General features: G+C 38.5%; 2 protein-coding genes across 3 annotated transcripts in view; both read left to right on the top strand.

Annotated features, from left to right (window-relative positions):
- Positions 1–12617, top strand: part of FREM1 (FRAS1 related extracellular matrix 1) — a 64754-nt gene extending 52137 nt beyond the window's left edge. For both annotated transcript variants that reach the window (XM_063180420.1, XM_063180423.1), the window contains 3 exons: positions 73–188; positions 7354–7439; positions 8837–12617. In XM_063180420.1, coding sequence (XP_063036490.1) covers positions 73–188; positions 7354–7439; positions 8837–9036 — 402 coding nt within the window. In that variant the 3' untranslated portion in view covers positions 9037–12617. The remainder of the gene's footprint in view (positions 1–72; positions 189–7353; positions 7440–8836) is intronic.
- Positions 12618–19036: 6419 nt separating this feature from the next.
- On the top strand, positions 19037–20782 carry CER1 (cerberus 1, DAN family BMP antagonist). The gene is made up of 2 exons (XM_063181041.1): positions 19037–19564; positions 20489–20782. The coding sequence occupies exons 1-2, from the start codon at positions 19037–19039 to the stop codon at positions 20780–20782; spliced, it is 822 nt and encodes a 273-aa protein (XP_063037111.1).
- The last annotated feature ends 1452 nt before the right edge of the window (positions 20783–22234 follow it).

Genomic DNA, 22234 nt, shown 5'->3' with positions numbered 1-22234 from the left:
TTCTGGACACTAGTGCACAGGCTATCTGTGCATAGATAGAAGTCTGCTTTACCTCTTCCTCTTTTATTTTAGGAGGTAACTATGAAGAAATGTCCCTCTGGATGGACTTATCATGAGGGCAGCTGCTACTTCCTGGTAGTGAATCACAAGGTCACCTGGAACATCGCTGCTCAGGCTTGCAGAGATCAGTAAGAGACCATCATGCATTTGCTGTACAGCGCTGTTGCCCTGAGACAAATGCTGCTCTTGAGACCAAATTTATTTGGATAAGCCAAGCTTTGGCTGCTCTGCACAGCTCCCCCCAAAATTGCACAAATCCTGGGATTCAAACACAGTGGACGATAGAAATATTAGTCTCATAATGCTCCAGGTGGTTGTTTCCCAAAGCTGTCCATCTGCAGTGAGGATATTTTTCTAATGGGAGAGTTAATTCAGGAGAAGTGAAAGTGGGAGTCAGTAGAGACTCAGAATTTAAACCTCTCTTACCCACCACTTTCTTGGCACTACCTCCTCTTGATATAGCAATGGTAAAATATTGCCAGCTCCTGTGTGCCTTGCTGTATTCTTCTGAAGATGCAGATTTGAAGATTCTGTAACTATTTGAAAACTTTTACATTCAATTTAACAGTGTATTTCTGACTTTTTAGGGATATAACAACAACAACAGTAACGACAACAATAGTAATAATAATAATGGCTGTCTCAAAGTAGGAGACAAAAAACCTGTCAGTCTTGTTTTCTGGATACATGTTCGAGATTTTGGCTTTAGGGGTATTAGGTTAGCACTGGAAAAAAATGTTAGCCATGATATCGTGAAGCTTGTCCAAGGATAGGCATGCTCTGTACCTTGTCCTGAATTGTGAGCACCAGGTTGAAAACCAATCTGAAAAATAGGAAGGGCTTAAACAGACCTCTCCATTACTCCAAAGGAAAATTGAAACAGGGAAGAGTGAGAAATGATAGAAACAGCTTATGTTCCTAAAGTAATGGAAGGACATGCTGAACAGTGAATCATGGCCAAGCATGCATAACAAGCATTGATTCATTCCACTTAGTTATGCCAGATTATGTTGTCTTGGTAACAGTCAAAAGAAAAGTCTTGATACTACTACCTCCCAGCTGATGGAAGATATTCTTTACTAAAGTGTAAAAGTCATGTCCTCTTGTGAGCCAACCCTAAATATTGTGTTAACACTTGGTTTACTTACTATTTCAGCTCCTGAAATTTTTTGTTATTATCTGCTTTTATTATGCTACTTGTTAACAAACAAGGCTATAAATTGTGATTTTTTTTTTTTTCCTGAAGGCTTCAATAGTGAATTGATCTCTTGGAACCATATGTCACTCTTCTGGGAGGTGTATCCTATCTTCTAAAAGAGTGTAGTCTTTGTGACCCATATTTTTTGTAGGTGGGAGCTTCTTGATAGTGGAATGTAGATACTAAAGTGAATAAAAGTAAATAAATGTAAACAACAGTAACTAAAGTACAGTGTTAAAAATGCTACACAGAAAATCAAGGCATATCACTGAATCCACAAGGAAATGAATCCTACGGCAGTGCTAATTCAATTAATGTCACACTAGCATAGACTAAGGAAGATTTATCCTAGTAAATGGAGTACTCCTTGCCTCCATCTGGAACTAATTTACAAGAGTACAGCTCCAGGAACATGCTAAAATGTGGTAAAAGTACATAACTTATTAAATTTTATTTTGTGCTTTTCCCCAGCTTCTCCAGCAATCATCACCACCACTAATTGTGGTGTTTCTGTTATTAATATGCATTCTATTGACATTTAAATGTTTCCAACAGGGAAATAAACCTACCATGGAGGTCAGCCCTCAATTTTCAATAGATCAACAAACTAGATATTAAATGAAAATATTAGAATTGACTTTTAATAAATCAGCCAACTTTCATGAAAAAAAGAATAATTTTTTGACTACTACAAAAAATGGCATAATTTTAAGCCCTATTCATTTGTCTTGCTAGAATTTTTCTATTATGTAGGAAAAAGAGCCCAAGCATTTTTGAAGTTGATTCACTAACAGTCTCCTGCCCTACCCTTTCTGAGACAATCTTGCAATTTTGAGATGATGGACTTGGGAATAGGCTATACAAAAAGTATACAGAAGTAGGCTAAAAAGTGTCTGGACAAGGGCCACAAAGTTGATCAAAGCACAGTAAAACCTGCCATGTGAAGAAAGAAGACATGGGTGAGCCCTTTTCACTGTATTTCAATATTTAGAGGGTAGCTAAGAAGAGGATAGGGACTCCCTTTTTACAAGGAGTCATATAGAAAAGATGAACAGCTAGGAGAACAAGTTATTCCTGGGAAGATTCCAAGTACACACAAGGGATTTTTTTTTTTACTGTGAGATCAGCCGTTAGAAGATTCTCCCCAGGGAGATAGCAGATTCCCCAACATCAGACACTTTCAAGGTTTAGCTAGACTGAATGCTGGCCCATCTTGTCTGGACTGTTCTTTTGCCAGATGATCCTTAGAGTTCCTTTCAACATGATAGTTTATGATTCTATTCCATCACAGTAATGTATTTGTTGTGGAAGCAGTTGTTGTCTAGACATAAGTACATATACATGGGCTAATGCAGGCCGTTTGAGTTTATATTGATGTACATTGTATGCATTTGTTGCAGGTGGTATACAACCCTTTTCTTTAGTTTTCATGTTCAAGGGTAGAAGCAGACAAAAATAAGTGCTTGTCTTGATGCAAGTTTCTATATATCAGTGTTAAATGGGATGGGGGGACAGGGAAATCTCAGTTAATTGCTGTGAAAATCTTGCACTATTTCTAACCCTTCTCCAACTCAATGGAGAGCAAGGTGGTTTAAGAACTCATTTCTCTAGCTTTGTTTGTATGCATGAAGAGACTCTTGGCAACCTGAAGAGAAGCATCTGGGGGATATTATGGCTGAGTGATCCCACAGCAGTCTGATTTAGAAGCAATTTCGATGATTTATGCCACAGCTCTTGTTTATCCAATAGGAACATGTCCTCCCCAAGGGTCAGTACAGCAGGACTCACTTGTGTGTGAGATGGTTTCACTGCTGCCACTGAAGGGATGGGAGAACGGCATAGATAGAACCCACAGTTGTGTCTTTTGCCTTGTTAGTCATATTATACCTTCATCTTTTTTGAAGTTGAACATTTAATTAAAGCTCAAATATTATTAGGTTTCAGATCCTGTACTGCTAGCTGTGTAAGGCAGGACATGTTATTTTGTTTGAATAGCTACATGTGGCCCCAGTCCTTCAGAATTACAGGCAGAACCACATCTAAAGTAATACATTAGTTACTTCATGATGGCTCAGTGTTCCCTAGGGACATCAGTCCTCTTCTAGTACTGGTTTTCTAAATGGTTAACTCATATGTGTGTGACTCCAGCAGAGGAATCCAGGTACCTAGAGTAATTTTAAAGGCCTTGTGTATGCTGTCTGGCTTTCAGCTGCCAGTCTGGAAGTGCAGGGCTTCTGCAAGCTCTGCATCATGTCTGCCACTCTCATCTGAATGTTCTGAATGATAGGAGGTGTTGTAAGCAACACAAGACACCTATTTCAAGACATCAGGATAACTCCCTAGGTGACCAAACAAAAGACTGAGATAAGCACAGTCTTTCAGTCACCCCCCACACCCTTCAATATCAGTATAGGACACAGATTTACTGCAGCAGTTCAAATAAAATGTTGTGTCCCATGGAGACCTTCATACTTAGTTAAGTGTGCTTTTGCCATTGTTAAATTTGCCAAAATAGTACAAGACTCTTAAATGCATCAGGCAATTTAATAGAAAATCAGTAAAGTCTTTGTGCTAAGTATTTCCATATAATATTTCAAGGTCAATAGCTACCTAAAATGTTTCCTTAATTTGTGCAACTGCTCTAAGATAAAGGATGCTCTTGACTCAATAACAAAAATTATAAAGCATGCAGGAACAATTTTAAATAGATGGTTTAGCACAGAAAAAAGTGATGTGTGTGTGGGTTTGTTGTGGCTTCTTTTGGTTGGTGTTTGTTTTTTGTTTTGTTTGGGTTCTTTCCCTAATAAGGCATAATAACTCTTTATCTTGACTAATTTACATGAGGAAGTGTTAGATGCACACTCCATAAATAACATTATCTTGTAATTTCCGGTGTCTGATACTATACCTCAAGGTTCAGTGAGTAACATTATGGAAGTGCTATGTTCTTTCAGGATGGTTTGCATTTCCCTAAAATACACAACCCCCCTAAACAGGTATAACAATTAGAACTGTTGTTCTCTCTTCAGTAATTTTGTGTGTTTGTGAAGCTGTACTTAGAAAACACTCCTACAGAGAAAAAATTAGGTTAAATTGTAATTATTGTAGTGCTTTCCTTTCACAGTGATGAAGTCTCTCCCTGGTACGTGGATTGAAGTCTGAAACTGTTATTGCTCAGACTACACCTGTATGTCATAAATAATAGAGCAGTTACTGACACATATTGATGCTTTTTGGTGCATAATGCTTTATGCTCACCTAAAGTAAATTACTTAGTTCCTGGGTTTTGAGTGTCCTTAACCAGAACCCAGATAAAATGCTCTATTTTTGTTCTTGTTCACCTAGTAATAATACCACAGAAACTGCTGTGCAAACCTCTTCTCAGGTCCATTTGGTCAGTGCAACCACAGCCCCTGGCAGTCAGAATGGAATCCTGCTGCTGAAGCAGTTAGCCTGAGAGGACAACCTGAATTAGCTATGCCGGCTTTCCTGGACTCTGTCTGTAGAAGATGGAGTATGAAAATTCCCGACAGTGTTTGTCAGAGTAACAGCTTTGCTCCTAGGTCACCAGAGATTCTATGCCTGGCAGACTGGCCCAGAAGGGTGGAAGCCTGTCCCAAGGGTGGAACAGGCACATCTTACCCTGATGAGAGGCAGAGCTAAGCTCAGCTGATACCTTCATTGGGTGCAGTTTTGGGGGCCTCTACCACAGTGGGTGTACAATCCTGACTGCTACCAGACAGTTTTGAGGCTGTTCTGCCACACCTTTAGTTGAGGAGAGTGTACATAGGTGTCAGTGTGAACCTTTACATGCTGTTCTCTGGTGGCCCAGGAACTCAGAGTGCCCCTGATGGGCCTATTGTTACTGCACAGTGCCTGCCCCAGGGCAGCTGTGATGGCACAGGCAAGGGCTAACACCCAGCTGACCTGCTGGCCTTGGCAGATCCACTGTGCAGCACGGAGCAGAGGGCAGCTCCATCCCCTCCTGCTTTGGTTGGCCTGCAGGGATAATGGAGGATGACTTTGCAGCAGGAGCATCCCCCCTCAGAAAAAAACAATTAATTTATTTCATATCCTGGCCCTGTGGGCCCAGATTAAGGAATGGTCCAGATTTTGTGCGGTATGGACTGTGCAGAATATTGTGGACTACTACTTTGAATTATTCTCATGTAAGTTTTTCCTGCTCCCTTTGTGTGGCATCATATGAAATCCATGGGATCAGTACTCTTAGAAGACATACAGGGCAATAATGGGAATGGAGCTCCAGGCATGGATCTTTAACTAGGTGGCATGCTTAATGGTGGGCTTTCACTCTAACATCTGCTCATGGTCTCCATAGTGAGCTCAAGTCTGCCATCCCATTCTTCAGGCTTGGTTGCTGCCCCAGCTCCTAAAGAAGAGAGTTATCACTTCATCTGGAGCAATAGTGATCTTCTGTCTCTGTTATCTGGCAAAAGAAATGAAATTAGTAAAATATCCTTACAATACCATTTACTTATTCTAATGTTAGAAAAGTCTTTTTCTTTTCCTCTGTTAAAATGTTTTTATGAACAGTGTTGTTTGCTCTGGCCCTATCAACTGTCACCCAGGATATTCTGGGAGGCTGAAGGGGTTGGCATCGCTTTTAGACTGAGCAGCAGTCAGAAACAGAAAATATGGGACAAAATAAACGTCAGCACCAGATGTTCAGCATCAGAGGGATGGCAACACCAGGTGTGACATGTAAAAAGGTGATATACCAATGCAGACACAAAGATGGATAAATAGGAAAGTGGAGCCACTGATGGATGACAGTTCCCAGCAAATGTGAAGAATGACATTTGTCTCTTAATGCCTAAAGATTTAGCCCGATCTCTAAATGGCTTAAGAACAGCCTGCTGGTGCTTGTGTGTTTGGTACTGGTTGGAAGACTTTTCAGTGGCAAGGCCACTCAGTGGCTAAACTTTGCAAATCCTCCTTTGGAGCTGGCAAACTATAAGTACAAATGCAGAACAGAGCTTATGTGTTGACTTAATTCAGAAATTAGTCTGCTTAATACAAACCAAAACTTCTCTCCAAATTGAACTAAATGCATAGCCCTGCAGATAATCCTCTGAAGAATGTGTTGCTTTCCAGATACCAAATTTCTTGTGATGAACAACTGGGGGAACCCATGGGATACCTGCATTTACTGAGTGCAGGTTCACAGGAGGATGGAGAAACAGAATATCTCAGCTTGTTGAGGATGTTCTGTTTGAAAAGGACGAAAATGCAAAAAATAAAGGGTTGGGATAGAGGCAGAGGAAGGAAATGGAGGCGGGGGGAATGATGCAACAACCCGAATGTTGATTTTAGAGGATGTGTGTGTAACTTTGACAGGGGAGATTTAGATTAGATATAGTGAGTAGGTTCTTCACTCAGAGGGTGGTTGGGCATAGGAACAGCCTCCCTGGGGAGGTGGTCACAGCACCAACCTGACAGAGTTCAAGAAGTGTTAGGACAATGCTCTCAGGCTCATTTTGTGGTTCTTGGGGCTGTCATGTGCAGGGCCAATAGCTAGACTTTGATGGTCTTTTCAGTCTTTTCCTACTCAGGACATTCTATGATTTTCTGATTCTATCATTACTCCTCAGAACCAAATTACCACTTAAATGTATTATTCAAGGCTTCAGTATTGTCAAAATATGATTTTAAAAAGATATCTCCTGCTCTACTACCAGATAGATGAAGTTGTATCTTTCAGTGGCTTGGATTTCAGTGTAGGATGTTTATTATTTTATGGAAAATAAGGTATCAATAATTGTGCCAATAGTTTAAAACACAGTTTGTGAGTATGAGGCACATATTTCCTGTATACATTTCCTTCAGTTGCCAAACTGATTTAATTTTTCTGTTAGAGAAACCAGATTAGGACTTTGGTTCCTCCCCAGGTAATCCACAATTTTAAGACTTCATCTTCATGTAATTATTCCTTCATGCCAGTAAGTTGTGGTTTTCCTGTGACTCATTATTTATATGCTTTATAGTAGAATCAACACCCATTGTTGATAAGTTGATGGGAGCTGTCTGTCACTCTGTGGAATGCTAATTACTCTGCCCTCTCTCCTTGAGCTTAGGTACCTGGGGAGTCTAACAAGTGTAGCTAATGAACAACACATGCAGTGGCTGTGGGACTTCAGTGGGAAGATGCCCTTTTGGATAGGCAAGTATCTTGGCTGCAAGTTCTCTCTGCAGATTGCAGTTACTGTGCATGTTGAAAAGCAGAAACTGCTGTAGCAGTTCAAGCCCAGATTTCAAACACTGTATTGTTCTCATATTTCTGCTGCTTTATTATTTCAGTGCAAGGCATAAACCAAAAAGCCATAATTTACCTGGCTACTTTTATAAGTCTTTATCAAAAAGATGTGTTTATCATGATGTCTGTTGCGGGACTGTTTTTGCCTTGAAACCTTTCCTATTTTGACACAAGCTGAAGAAAATAGTTCCAGCTCCTACAATTTTGTTTATTTATTACAATTTTGTTTATTTATTATTGTATATTTATTATTTTGTCTTTCTTTCAACTGTTATTTTATTTATCCCTAATTTAGCTTTTTGTTTTATTTTGTTTTAACTTAGATAATTATTTGTGTTACTCCTAATTTAATGGTGTTGTCTTGTGTTAGAAATCTTATTAATTAATTAGATGATAAGCTAAAGAACATTTCATCATATCATTTCAGATTTAGCTATTTCTTATTAGGCACTTAATATTTAATGAGAAATTGAAAGAATTTGGATGGGTCTTAGTACATCCTTTCTGTGAACGACTGCTTTAGCTCATATACTAGTGGTACTGCTTTTTTCTAACCTTGTTTCTGCTACACTGTCCTCAATGTTGTTCTTTCTCCCTGATTCTGGACTGTGATTATCAGCTCTTAGTAATTTGCTGAGATGGACCTACTAGGTATACTAAATTAACTTAGAAAAATACAGTTAGTTTTGGATCATGTTTAATGGTATCATAATTCTGCTAACTTGAAAGAAGTAAATTTATTTGACAAAGATAAAGAGTACAAGATTGTTATGCCAATTATGGTCTCTCACAAGAAGACAAGTCATGTCTGAAATTATGCCATGCCTATTGGTCTTAGAGGCTAGGGGAAAAGATATGTTTTCTATTGTACTAATTAACACAAACTAGTTTTACAAGTGTTAATTTCAACAGTGTAAATCATGTCCATAAAGATCTGCAGAATTTTATATTCAGAAGAAATCTGAAGGCATCTGATGCTGCCCAGACTCCTGGCTATTTCAAGTATCGAAAGAGAAGCCTATGAGGTCATAGACATGCAATAGATGAAAGAAGAAAAAAACATTTTAGAGACGCACTATTGCAGAGAAGCGCGCTTTCCTTTATTCATATGGCACTAACTGTGATTCAAGTGAACTAATTAAATCATAAATTGTGTTTTGCTTGTGTTCTATCAGATGTTTTCTCTCAGCATGCAACTGTATGCATTTTTTAATAAAGAACAACTTATAGAACAGCATAACTCTCTTGGCATCTGGCTCCAGTGACAATAAACACCACTGATTTGTCTTACTGATTTCACACAGGTTTGAATGACCAAGTCAATCCTGGACACTGGGAGTGGAATGGAGGAGAGCCTGTAACCTACATAAACTGGAGAAGAGGCTCCTACCACTTTTCAGTGAGAGGAAGAAATTGTGTATTTGTTCAGAAGCGAGGAAAATGGCAAGCAACTGACTGCAAGAAGGTCAAACCAAACAGCTATATATGTTCAAGAAAGTTGTAATGGATGGAGGATGCCTCTGAAAGAATATGGACATTCATGCTATTTCAGTATGTTAGCTGTGTTAGAAAACCATTCTAATCATCAGCAGGGCTTATTTTATATGCTGCCAGAGGTGCAGATGCAGTGGCAACTAACGAAGGTATAGAGATCAGATGCAAAAACTAAGCCCAGGTTAAGGTTTTGAAATCTCCCCAAAGACTTTGATCTGCCACTTACCTATGAGTATTTTTATACCAAAGAGCTGGGTCTCAAGGCTTTCATCACACTTCTGTGCAAAAGTACTTTTTCTTTGAAGAAAGTACCATGTCAATTGATTTGCTTGCCTCTTAAAGGAAGAGTTGTGAACTGCAGTTTTACTCTGCAGTCACACAAAGAGGAATGCTGCTGGGGCTGGAAATAAGGGTAGACAGTTGCCTAAAACCAGATCTTTTGGGTGATGATGTGAGTGATGTCATGTAAGTACTGGAGTTTGCTTGGTGGATACCCAAGTACATCTTACAAAAGTACCAATGGCTGGACACTGCCTGATGACAGAGTACTAACAGGAGCAAGGCCTTGTATTTCTTCTACTTCCCCAGGCCAGCTTCAGAACCTAATGGATCTGCCCACACCGAGTTGCATCTGTTTCACATTCCTAAGCAAAAATTTTCATTTTTTTTTCCTGGAACTGCAGGATGGTGTTGTAATTTTTAGTGTAATTAAATAATGGGACATCTCTAAATCAAATCTTACAGCAAATGATGATTTATTAAAAAAAAAAAACAACCCACAACTTAATCCTAGGATATTATTTGGGGATATTCACTGATACATGGACATCAATAGGATTTATATGTGTGTATAAACCAATGTAATCATGAGACATATTTCATAGTAAAGCAGCTATGGCTTTTGAAAAGTATTAATCTAAGTCCTTATTAGGGATTTTGAGGCTTTTAAAAATAATTTTTAAAAATCCAGATTTATTTGTAAGAATGGCTTAAAACTCAGCAATTAATAGGAAAAAAACCAGCTGGCCAGAACTTATTATTTTAGAAAAATACGGTTGCACTATAACCATTTTGTAACAATATAGTAGATTTATATTTTACCCGTCAAAAGCTTGCTTTTTGAAATTTTTACTGCCAGCCTTAAAATTACAAAAAAAAAACCCAACCAACTAACCAACCAACCCAAAAAAAACCAACCAAACAAATAAAAAACCCAAACCAAACCAAATCAAAACAACAAAAACAAATCAAAACAAACAAACAAAAACAATGAAAAACCCAAACAAAAATGAAATGAGGATCCAAGCATAGGCTTCCTAAAAAACAAATATTAAATCTCCTCTTAATAGGAGCCAGTGTGTGGCAGCTGGTTTGGAAGTGAGTAGGGTGAATTTGCCCTGCACCTATGAACCCTCATCCTTCCCATCTGCCTGCCTGCTGCTGGCAGTTGATCCCCCTTGCTCATCTGTTCAGCCAGCCTCTGGATCAGTTTTGCAACAGAGCTGCAAAACCTCCTTCTTGCGCTGCTCATAGCAATTTCTCAGTCCTGCAAGAGACAGACAGAGTAGAATCACCTCTGCTCTCTGAGCTAAAGGACACTTTCAGGGGTTATATCTTCCTCCTCTTTGCCTTTGTCATGCATGGGTTACTCATCCTTCCTCCTTGCCTGTAACAAGTTATATCAACACGTGAGCAGCTGAACAGTCTTTGTATACAGGAAAGAGCCTCCCTGAAAATACTGCTGCCAATAAATACGGGTGCATTGCAGAATCAGAGAAAAAACATACTGGGGACGGAAACTCCTCACCTTTTCTCTTGCTATCAACAGATGCAGACAAAAATATTTCCAGGATTTTAAATTTTTTTTTTAATTTTTCTTTTTTTGTTTTTTAAATTATTTTAAAATTTTTTTAAGGTAATAATTATGAGGAGTTTTTAGACACTTTTGCTAGACAGAAACTCTTTTGTTTAAGGAGTTTTCTAAGTCAACATAGATATGCTACTTGTCTCCAAACCAAGTACTCCTGAATATCTGGTTTTAGACCTGATTTTACTCCTGAAATTTTTCATTGCAGAAAAAAACAAAGCATCTAAAAAAGCACTCTCAGTATCTTTTAGTGGTGTATTCTGGAATTCCAGGGAAAATTGACTAACATAAACTTTTATTTTTTAGGGCCTTTTTAAAATAAAAGATGTAGAATTTATTGGTGCTAATTTGATAAAACCTATTGAGATTATTCAAATACCTCTCCCAATTATTTAATAAATTAATGATATCAACAGAGTGGGGATTTTGACAAAGGTGCTTGTTACTTGATCAGTAACTAATAAATGACCCATGCCATCTGACACAACAGTGACCTCAGGTTTGCTTTTGAGAGTAGGGGAAGTTTTCTGTTTTCTGTACTTCATTTGAACTACTTTATAGTGACTTCTGCGTATGAAGATTTTACTACACAACAGATTTTTAGTTGTGCAAACTGCATGAGTTTACTGGCTTAGTTTTGTCTGAAACAATACACTAATGAAACTAAAATTCTTATATTGCAGAGTAAGTATATTTCTGCCCTGAGAGGGCAGCTGATTTTTTTTCCAATGCAATTAACTGCTCCAAACATTTAATTAATAAATTTCATTTTTCCTGTCCTTAAATAGGTATTTTTTCACAGATCTTTACTTCTTTTATTGTCATTGTTAGATACTAGAGTTCAAAGAACAAAACACACTCAAATCCGGGAAGGCACAAATATTTTTTTTTCTGTTGACATAGGAAATTATGGCTTCTAAGAAGTTTAGAAATGGATGGGCCTACAGTTCTGAGAAGCTTTGGGGATTTTTTTAATCTTCAGCATTTTTGAATTAGATGCTGAGTAAACTCCAGGAAAAATCAGTATTTAGGGGATCAGCACTATGAGGAGTGATATGAGGAGTATTTCAAAAGGCTGAAAATAAGAAAAAGGAGCATGAAATTCTGGTGTTCACATATGGATGCCACACTTTCTGGATAAACAAAGGATTTATTTCACCAGAGCTATCCATAAATACATACCCAAGAGCAACAGAACCAAGATGCTAAGTGAAAAGAATCTAGCAGTTATATTAGATTTATATACAGGGATGGGCTGTGTGAGCACTGTGTGTGCTTGTCACTTTTAACTACTTTCACTCCCTGCCAAATATCTTTTAAATATGTCAATATTTCAAACAAATTTTACAGGGAGGTAGTTAACTCAAAACCAATGATTGTGGAAAAAATGGATAGGCAACAGGTCACAGGAGCACTTGCTCTGAACCAAAGTATTCTAAAAAACTTGAGTTTTTACTAACTTTATATATATATCAAGTATTTAGTATGAAAAATATCAGAAAAGTTTTCCAGATCTTCTTCCTACATATGGATACTTCAAGCCTTTATTCACTCAAATTATCAAAATAACTTTGAGAGATTTATGCATAAGATTCAGTGACTACTGGTGATTCTGCATTATTTACATCACAAGATTGGTGCTATGGTAATTTTTCTATTCAAAACACTATATGTATTGTCATGTTTAACTCTGTAATGTGTGTTAATAAAAACCCAAAAACATACTTTATTGAATATGAATTTCTTAATTTCAAAATTGCACAAAAACGTACTTTCTAGTGATAATGACTTCAGTTATTAATAGAAATAATATAAATGTATAATAAAAATATATAATTATAGATATTTATACATCATATAAGATTTTATTATTTATATTTATTTATATTTATATTTATTTATATTTTATATATCATATATAGACATAAATTAATTATATTTTTATATTATATATATTATATTATATATATAAATAATATAAATTTATAATATAAATGCCCTAATAGTTAAGCATAACATAGCTACTGTTTACTCTGATCAGCTTCTGATCAGTTTTTTCTTCTGCTTGGGCCAATTATTGAGTGAATGCTATAAGGACATTTGTACCATAAGTTAACCCCACATAAAAGACAAAATGCTGCTTATTTTGAGAAATAAATCTAAGAAAAGGTATAGGTCTGCAAGCAGATATACAAGAAGAAGAATAAATTCAAGCAAGACTGCCAGTCTATAAAAATTATTTAAATATGATTCTTGATTTAAATAAGGATGTGAAAAAAGTCCTTGTCCCTCAGAAACCTCAGTCTTCTTCAGAGGAAGTTCTCCTCCCTCGTTGCCCTTTAAGAAGCTATGCTAACTGTAGTATGGACAACTCTGTGTTACTTAAATACTGTTCTCAGTGTCAGTACACTTAAATTATATGAACAAAATAGCTCTTGTTCCCAAGACTTTTTTTTTTTTTTTGCATAGAGGTAATGTCTTTTTTTTTCAATCAGAAGTAGTCCTGATCAACAGGATCTAATAGGAGGAATCTCATGGTTTAGAGGTACAAGGGAGTCCAGGATAGCTGGTCAGTATTCAGCATTCCTCCCAGCTCAAGACAAATGGATTCCCATGAGCAAGAAATCAAACAATGGTGGCAGGTGACCTACAGGGATGAGCAGAAAGCTTCTAGCAAATCTCAAACAGGAAATTTATGGAACATGGGAAAAGGGAGAGGCTATATGGGAGACCTATAGGAGTATTGCGGGCATTCTGGTGATAGAAGATATAGAGAAGGCAGAGTAATTGAATTCCTTTTTTGCCTCAGACTTCACTGCTGTGGCCATCCTTCAGGAATCCCAGACCCTGGAGGCAAGAGAGGAAGGTTGGAGAAAAGAATACTTGCCCTTGGCCACTGAAGGTTTGTTTAGAGATTGGCTAGGCAGACAAAACCACAAATCCATGGGCCAGATGGGTTGCACACACAGTGCTGAGGGAGCTGGCAGATGTTGTTGCTAAGCCCACTCTGCATCTTTGAAAAATAATGGAGGAGAGCTGCCTGATGACTAGAGTAAAGCCAGTGTCACTTCCATCTTCAGAAAAGGAAACAAAGAGGACCTGAGAAGCTACTGGCCAGTCAGCCCCACCTCCATCCCTGGAAAGGTGTTGGCACAGATCACTCTGGAAGCTGTGATCCAGTGCATAAAAGAAGAGAAGGTCATCAGGAGTAGTCAAGATGGACTCACCAAAGGCAAATGATGTTTGAGCAATGTGATGGCCTTCTGTGATGGCATGGCAGGATGGTTGATGAGCGGAGAGCAGTGGATGTTGCCTACCTGAGCTTCAGCAAGGCTTTTGACACTGTCTTCCATAAAATCCTCATAGGTAAGCTTAGGAAATCGTGGGTTAGAGGAATGGACAGTGAGGTGGATCAGGAACTGGCTGAAGGCAGAGCTCAGAGAGTCATGATCAGTGCAGCAGAGTCCAGCAAGAGGCTTGCACATAGGGATATTCCCAAGGGATCAATATTGGGACCAAACTTATTCAACTTACTTGTCAATGACCTGGAGGAAGGGATCAAAGGCACCCTAGCAGGTTTGCTGGTGACTCCAAACTGGGGGCAGTGGCTGATGCACCTGAAAGCTCTGCTGCCATTCAATGGGACCTTGATCAGCTGGAGGGCTGGGCAGAGAGAAACCTGGTGAGGCTCAACAAGGGCAAGTGCCAGGTCCTGCACCTGGGCAGGAACAGCCCCAGGTGCCAGCACAGCCTGGGGCTGACCTCCTGCAGAGCAGCTCTGTGGAAAAGGACCTGGGACTCCTGGTGCATCACAAGCTGCCCGTGAGCCACCAGTGCCCCTGTGGCCAGGAGGGCCAATGTCATCCTGGGCTGCATTGGCAAGAGTGTGGCCAGCAGGTCAGGGAGCTGATCCTCCCCCTCCACTCAGCCCTGGTGAGGCCATTCCTGGAGTGCTGTGTCCAGTTCTGGGCTCCTCAGCACAAGGGAGACAAGGAGCTACTGGAGAGGGTCCAGTGGAGAGCCACAAGGATGATCAGGGGTCTGGAGCTTCTCTCTCATGAGGAGACACTCTGGGAGCTGGGACTGTTTGGTCTGGAGAAGACTGAGAGGGGATCTCACCAATACACAGAAATATCTCAAAGGTGGGTGTCAGGAGGATGGTGCCAGACTCTTTTCAATGGTGCCCAGAAACTGGTTTAAGTACAGTGACCATAAACTAAAGCATAAGACATTCTATCTCAACATGAGGCAGAACCTTACAGTGAGGGTGGCAGAACACTGGAACAGCTGCCTGGGGAGGCTGCAGAGTCTCCCTCTCTGGTGACACTCCAAATCCACCTGGATGCACTCTTTTGTCACCTGCTCTAGGTGACCCTGCTTTGGCAGGAGGTTTGGGCTGGATGATCTTTAGACGTTCCTTTCAACCCTAATGACTGAAAGGGTGATTCTGTGATTAAGAATCTGGTATCTGAAGAATTGCATATAATCAGAGTGAGCAAAAGAATATCCTTTTATGCATATAGAAGAAATTTTAAGATAAGTTTGTATCTATTTTTGTATTAACTGAAAAAAATCTTGTGTGCATCTTCCTTGGACTATATTACAAAAATTTTGGTGGTGGTGTCAAATTTTTCAGTGAATAACCTGTGTCTCTCAAATTATTCACAACAATCTAGGAAGTTGCATCTTCCTGACACTGATTGTCTTTGCCCAAACTCTTTTTCCCTGTCCTACAGGTTTTCCCAGTGTCTTTCTCCCTGTCCCACGCCTTAGCAATCTGCTGCAATCAGTTACAGACCCAGGAGAACTCATCAGGCTGGGTCTGGAACTGGATACAATGTCAGTTTGGCAGCACATAGTGCCTGTACCATTCAGAGACAGAATCACCCATTGTGTCCTCTGTATGTACCTACAGCCAGGGGAACATGGTCCAATACATGTGAAAGGACTAGTCCCACTGAAGCCATAAAAAAATGTTCTAAAGTAACAGCACCTTCATTTTGGCTGCCGTATGAAAACTTAATGCTGTTCTTAGTTCTGTTGCCAGAGCACAGAAAGGAAACAGAGAAATGTTAACAAGGAAACATAAATGAGTGGAGAAAGAAACTGCAACAGAGGACTTGAAACATAGGGGAGTTCATGATGTAGAGTAACTAAGGCTGGAAGTACAAAACTAAACAAATCTATTGCCTGTTCTTTCATCTCATACCTTGTTAAGAGACTCTTGCTTTCATAATTAAAAATTTCCCATGTGGCCTGTATGTGATCTGCTTCCCTGAAACTCAGTAAAACAAAGACCACAGATGGCCTTCTTTGATAAGTACAATTATTGGAGAATAAACTGCATAGTGATAATTCATTAGTTCTGAGGTCTTCATATGGGGTTTGTGAAAGATATATCTGGATACAAGTTTGTCTACATCAGATATGCTTCAAAAATTACAAGATATTGAATTGGACTGTATACATATAATCAATTTTAATGATTTTATCATCAATCATGGTATGATGAGACTATTTAGCTCAACAGAAGGCAAGTAATTCAAGCACTGCCCAAGAATTATTTTTAGGCATCAACTAGCAGTGCAGATAATGTCCATTAATGACTGAATAAACTCCAGCTTTGAAACAAATGAATAACACCATTTTGCATTTGCATAGCACTCATCATCTATAGACCTGACAATTTTAAAAGGATGGGCAAACATTCACAGTGACTATTTCTAGTGAAAACAGAATGTCCTGAATAAATTGCTACTATGAAGGTAAACTAAAACCTGCTTGAAAGACACTGCTGCATATAGCTGTAAGATTTAATAACTAGAAAACAGTGAAAACATGTTATGCTTATATGAAAGGGCAATCAGGCAGGAAAACAAGTTTTTAGAAAAGAAACAGCATTTTTTTTTTGTAGAAAGCTGAGATGAGGTCTATTTGGAACATAATGACTATATACCCAGTCAAATGCCAGTAGTCAATTACTGGCCTATGCAGTCAATGTCACCACAAAGAGACTTGCAAATGCTTGCTATTTTTAACTTCAGAATGACTATCTGAGCTTGCTGTCTGAACTGGGATGCCTTCCTGAGAGCCTAAGCAGAGAGGCTAAGGAGAGACCTGCTGCCTCTACACTGTTATATAGGCAGCTGACTTCAAAACAGATTATGGTAGTACTTAGATATTGAAAACCATGCCCAGATGTACCATGTCTCATATCTTACCACTTTTGACTCGTGGGAAGCAGCCATAGATATTATAGGCATGAAGGAACAGTGTTAGACTTTCTTAGCAGAACTAGAGCTGGCATGCTGCTTTTTGGTCTCATCAGATATGAAGTAACACCATCCCAACCCCAGGAACTAGAACTGGCCTGACCTAGTAGTGAAGAGAGCTCTTTTATCAGCCTTTGGGTTGCAGACCAGCTTCAAGAGTGACTTGCTGACACCACTTTGCCTCGGTCTTCTTCCCTACCCTTCTGTAAATAATAATTTTTACATTTACATCTGAAGGTCTCAAAGGCTTCTCTTCTTGCTGTATGTTACAGGACAGGAGTGGATTCTGATCTTGAAGAGGCTTTTTTCATTGCCATTGCACTATAATGTAACATTAGCAGCAAAACATTTCTATATATATGTCAATACTAAGATTTTTATACATTCTTTGTTAACAGTTACACTGCACCCAGGCCAGTTTAGCTTAGGTAGTCTGGGAAGCCAAATCGTTCCAGTTCTACAATTGACTTAATTTTTACCTGTGCATCATCAGAGACATCCTTAGATGACCTGCAAATATGTATCTTGCTTCAAAAATTTCATGTTTGAAAGACATTGCTGGATAGTTTTGTGTGACTGTTATCAATACGCATAAATAAAATAGATAAAAGGTATTTTAGCTACAAAAATCAACTGCTTCAGTTCAAATTGTTGGCAAACACAAATATGATGTGTGGAATCAAAATGCAGTTCTAGGCAAGAAATTAATTCCCTGAAAATCAAAGTAAAGTAACATCATACATCTAGTACACGCAATTTTTCAAGAATAATACAAACTTTAGAGTCTTCTGATATAGTTTCATAGAAACAGGAGCTGTGAAGATTAGCATACATAAATGGCAAATTATCTGAAGCAGAATTTCTTTTTTGTATTTTAATATTGGCATCACTGTTTGCAATGTTTATTGAAAATAACTTTTCTTTCTCCCAAAGATTTTCTCTATATGCTGTTCTAGCAGATTATTTTTTCTTACATGTTGCATAACATGGTAATTATGCAAAAGATGCCTCTGTTTTAATGTCTAATAGTCTTTAGGCAATTCTGTTGAGACTTTGATAGCTAGAATCATAAATACCTATTTTTAACACATTTTATTTAAATATTCATTTATCATTATCACTTGACAGGATGTCTGGAGTGGCTTTGGTGCCTGAACAGGATGTAAGAGAATCTTTGAAAACGCAGGAAGCAGAGTTTCTTCACCTTAAGATCTTTTGCTCTGTGCTAGTGACATGTCTGTACTCCAGCAGCTGCAAACCTGCTGTGAGGAAGATGAAGTGAGGACTAGTGCTTCCTGACAGATTCCTCTGACTGTCTGAGCAGCAGTCTGTTAGTCATGCAGACTTTGGGTCATATCCTAAACCTGAAAGTCCAAAGTTAGACTTAACTTTTGAAAACACAGTCGCCAGATTGAGCTTACTGTTTCAGCAACTGTTTTGCCTTTTCCTATCGTAATGAAATAACACGCTCTGTTTTAACAGTCTCTGGCTGTATGGAATAGAAAGTCAAAATAAACAATGGAGACCACACTGAACATTCTAATACACAACCTCAAATGTTTACTTAAATCCTCAGCCTAAACTAGACACCTTATCCAAACATTTCCCCCTGTTGACTCCTGTCCTCCACAACATCCTGGGTTACTAGATTTCAGATAGGAGCTTCTAATACACATAACTCAGATTGAAAGCAGAGTTTCATTAGCACAAACTTCACTATCATAATTGTAATCTACAGTAAATGAATGCAATTAGCCCCACCAGGGTATCTCCTGAGCCCTCCTCTCCTCTGCCATAACCTCTTGTATAAAGCTAGCATACTACATTCATTGCAAAAGCAGCAGCTCTACAAGGTTGCCCTTCCCAGGATCATGTCACTGCTTCTGCTTCAGATGTTAGTGCTCTCATGTCTTGGAGCCACAGAGCTACAGAGAAATTCACAGCAAAGGAAAAGCAGAGCGCCATTTCAGCACTTTCTCTATCTGAACAAAAATCTGTTTGAAAGCCAAAGTTCTCCTGAGCGGACAAGTGAGAACCCAGTAGGAGTTGAAGAGACCCTCAAAGTACCAAGCTTTTTTGTATCAATTCCACAGACAGCATCTGGAAGTGAGAAGAAAGAAGAGAAAAAAATGTCCAGATTCATACTTCCCAGTGCAGGACTCCATGCAGACCAAAACCCAAGAACCTGGGTTGCATCCAGAGAGACCTCTCCTGTGGAAAACCTCTCTCCATCCCATTATTCCAGCAAGAAAGAATCTGAAGTTCCCTACAGAAAAGATGCCAAGAAATTCTGGGACCATTTCATGTTAAAGAAAAATTCAGCATCTGAAGAGGTTGTCCTGCCAATCAAGACCAATGAAATGCACCAAGAAAACTGCAGAACCCTGCCTTTTGCCCAGGTAAGAACAAGTATCCAAGATCAACAAATATGCCTTTCCCCCGTCTCTTGTAATCAGCAACTAAAGGGACATGGGTTATTTAAGTAACTTAGTCAAAGGCCTTCAGAACACTTGATCAAAAGTGGCTGAAAGACTCTGATGAAAAAGTTTAGTCTGATGAGGCAAACTGTTGAAATGCAGCACTGAAAAGCCGCAGACTCAATTTTTATAGAGTTATTTATTATTTTTATGCACAGATATTCAACATGGTCTAAGAAGGGAGGAAACTGACGAGTAATTATCCATTCAATAAATATATATCTCAACTGTTTGTACATCTGAATTATGACCTCTCTCTCTTTTAATATATACATATATGTATAGCTATACGTGTGTGTGTGTGTGTGTGTGTGTGCGCGTGTGCATATAGAAACTCTCAGAACAAGTATTTACAGGAAAAGCTGGTTGTTCTCTTACACCTAAGCAAGGATTGTTTTCTTCTGTATTAATTAGAAAACCGATGCTTATGTCTAACTCTATGCTAAGAATTTCAGAGAACTGGTAAACTGTCCCATGCATAGATGAAGCCATTCTGTCACATTGTAACATTAAGAAAAGCAAACAGTATAGGTAAAAGTGCTGTACTCCTTGTAAATCACCATCAATTCTCAGTGTTTCTGTAACCATGTAACCAATTCTCTGTCCTTTCTGTCAAGGACTACGTCTTTTCACATCCAAAACTAAATTTATTTCACACAGACATACATACATACAGATGTTGCCTAGAAACCTGTACTATTTGTTCTGAGAAGGAAAAAGTGCAGTAGCTTTTTTGGTTTTTTTGTCCTTTTTTTTTTTTTTTTTTTTTTTTTTTTGCTCATGCCTTCTAGCAAAGTCCATGGAGTAATTTCTGCATCAGAAACATTAAACTGCTTTCTGTTTCAGGGTGTTACTCATAACAACTGTGAGAAGGTGACAGTGCAGAATAATCTGTGTTTTGGAAAATGTAGTTCTTTTCATGTTCCTGGTTCAGAAGATCATCTTTATACCTTCTGTTCACGTTGCTTGCCCAGCAAGTTCTCCATGAAGCGCCTGGATCTCAACTGCACTGATTCTGTTCCAGTGGTGAAAGAAATCATGATTGTAGAAGAGTGTAAATGTGAAAGTCGGAAGATTAAAGACCCTGTGATTGGGACTCTACTGTCAGATTTTTATGAAAATATACATGAGCACAATTAACTTGCGCAAAGAACTTCTTAACTTGATCATAAGAATTTGCCAATGAAAAACAAGTTGACATCACTCCAGTACAAATAAACATTAAAAATGGAGACTTTCTACATGATTTCTGTTTCAACAATACCTTCACCTAAAGTGTAACAAATGTTTCCTTGCAGCTGTTAAGGAAAATGAGGTCAAATTACTGGGTTTATATGTAAAGGTCTTTAACAAGGGAAAGCTAAAAATTTTCCACCCTTCCTATCATTGTTTGTTGGATGCTAGTCAACAAAGATTGAATTAACATGATTTATCTGTGCAAAACCTGAATGTTGACTTGTTTTCTTTGCCTTTCCTTGTGAGGAGTGCCAATATAGCTCTATTGGCAACAAAGACGAGATTTTAGTCTATTCCCTACAAAAACGGGTCTACTTTTGCAGCAAGATAATGGCTGGAGAGTGTAAAACATAAATGGACATGAGGTACATAGAAAGCTGCAACTAGTTAATGTCATGCTGGTTGAGCTCAGTTGGAGTTCAGTTCTCATTGAACTAATATACCACACAATTTACACCAATAGATAATGGCAAGGGGTATTTTGCCATAGAAACCACTTGCTCTCTTTTCCACATGCCTGCATTCACTCTGTACCTTTATTTTTACTTAAAGTGTTCAACCGCAGAAAGAGAAAAAAAAGTCATACTCCTACAGAAAACATCACAGATAAATACAGTGTTGTTATTATTTAAATTCACTGTGGAAAGACAATGCACATTTTCCAGTCTGATGAATTTTTACATTGTCACTGAATCTAAGATAAAATTTAAATAATGTTCTCAACTCTTAGACTAAAGCAGAAAAGGCATTTGTGTGAAAATCTGAGGAGGGCTTTATCATTATAGCAATACCTTAACAACTTTACAGGAAGAGCTGAGAGAGCCCTGCTAGGAAGCACTGGAGTCTACTGCAAGGCAACACAGCAATAGTGATTATTAGCTGAACTACTGGCTTTCTGGCTCTCTCCAGCTGCTTCACCCTGGATTTCTCTTGCAGACCTGGCACACCAGACAGAGATCAGCTTCCAGCAGAAGAGTTCAGCATATTTCTATGCCAGTTTTTTCAGTCCTCTGGAAATCTGCTCTCAGATCTGGGCTGCAGTTGTTAAACTGTCCAAGCTCTTTTTTAGGGTATTGGAAATCACTACTAACTTAGCTTATTCAAGGTCAAATTCTGTGACCTAAGGGCTGGGGTAAATGATTCCTTGTATTTGAACTGCAATGGAATTAGAAATAACTTAATATTCTTTCAGAAAACATGTGCAGCATGGCTTTGATGTCCAAGGCCCAAGTTGAATATTTACTAAAAATTTCATCTGAATTATATTCTGATACTGGATGTGAAGCTGTTTCCTTTTGCAGGTCACTTGCAGTGAATGAACTAAAGATTACTATACAGCTACCTTTTATTACATAT

Source organism: Melospiza melodia, chromosome Z (assembly GCF_035770615.1).
Source record: "Melospiza melodia melodia isolate bMelMel2 chromosome Z, bMelMel2.pri, whole genome shotgun sequence".
Classification (NCBI taxonomy): Eukaryota; Metazoa; Chordata; class Aves; order Passeriformes; family Passerellidae; genus Melospiza; species Melospiza melodia.
This window is presented reverse-complemented; position numbering and strand designations above follow the sequence as displayed.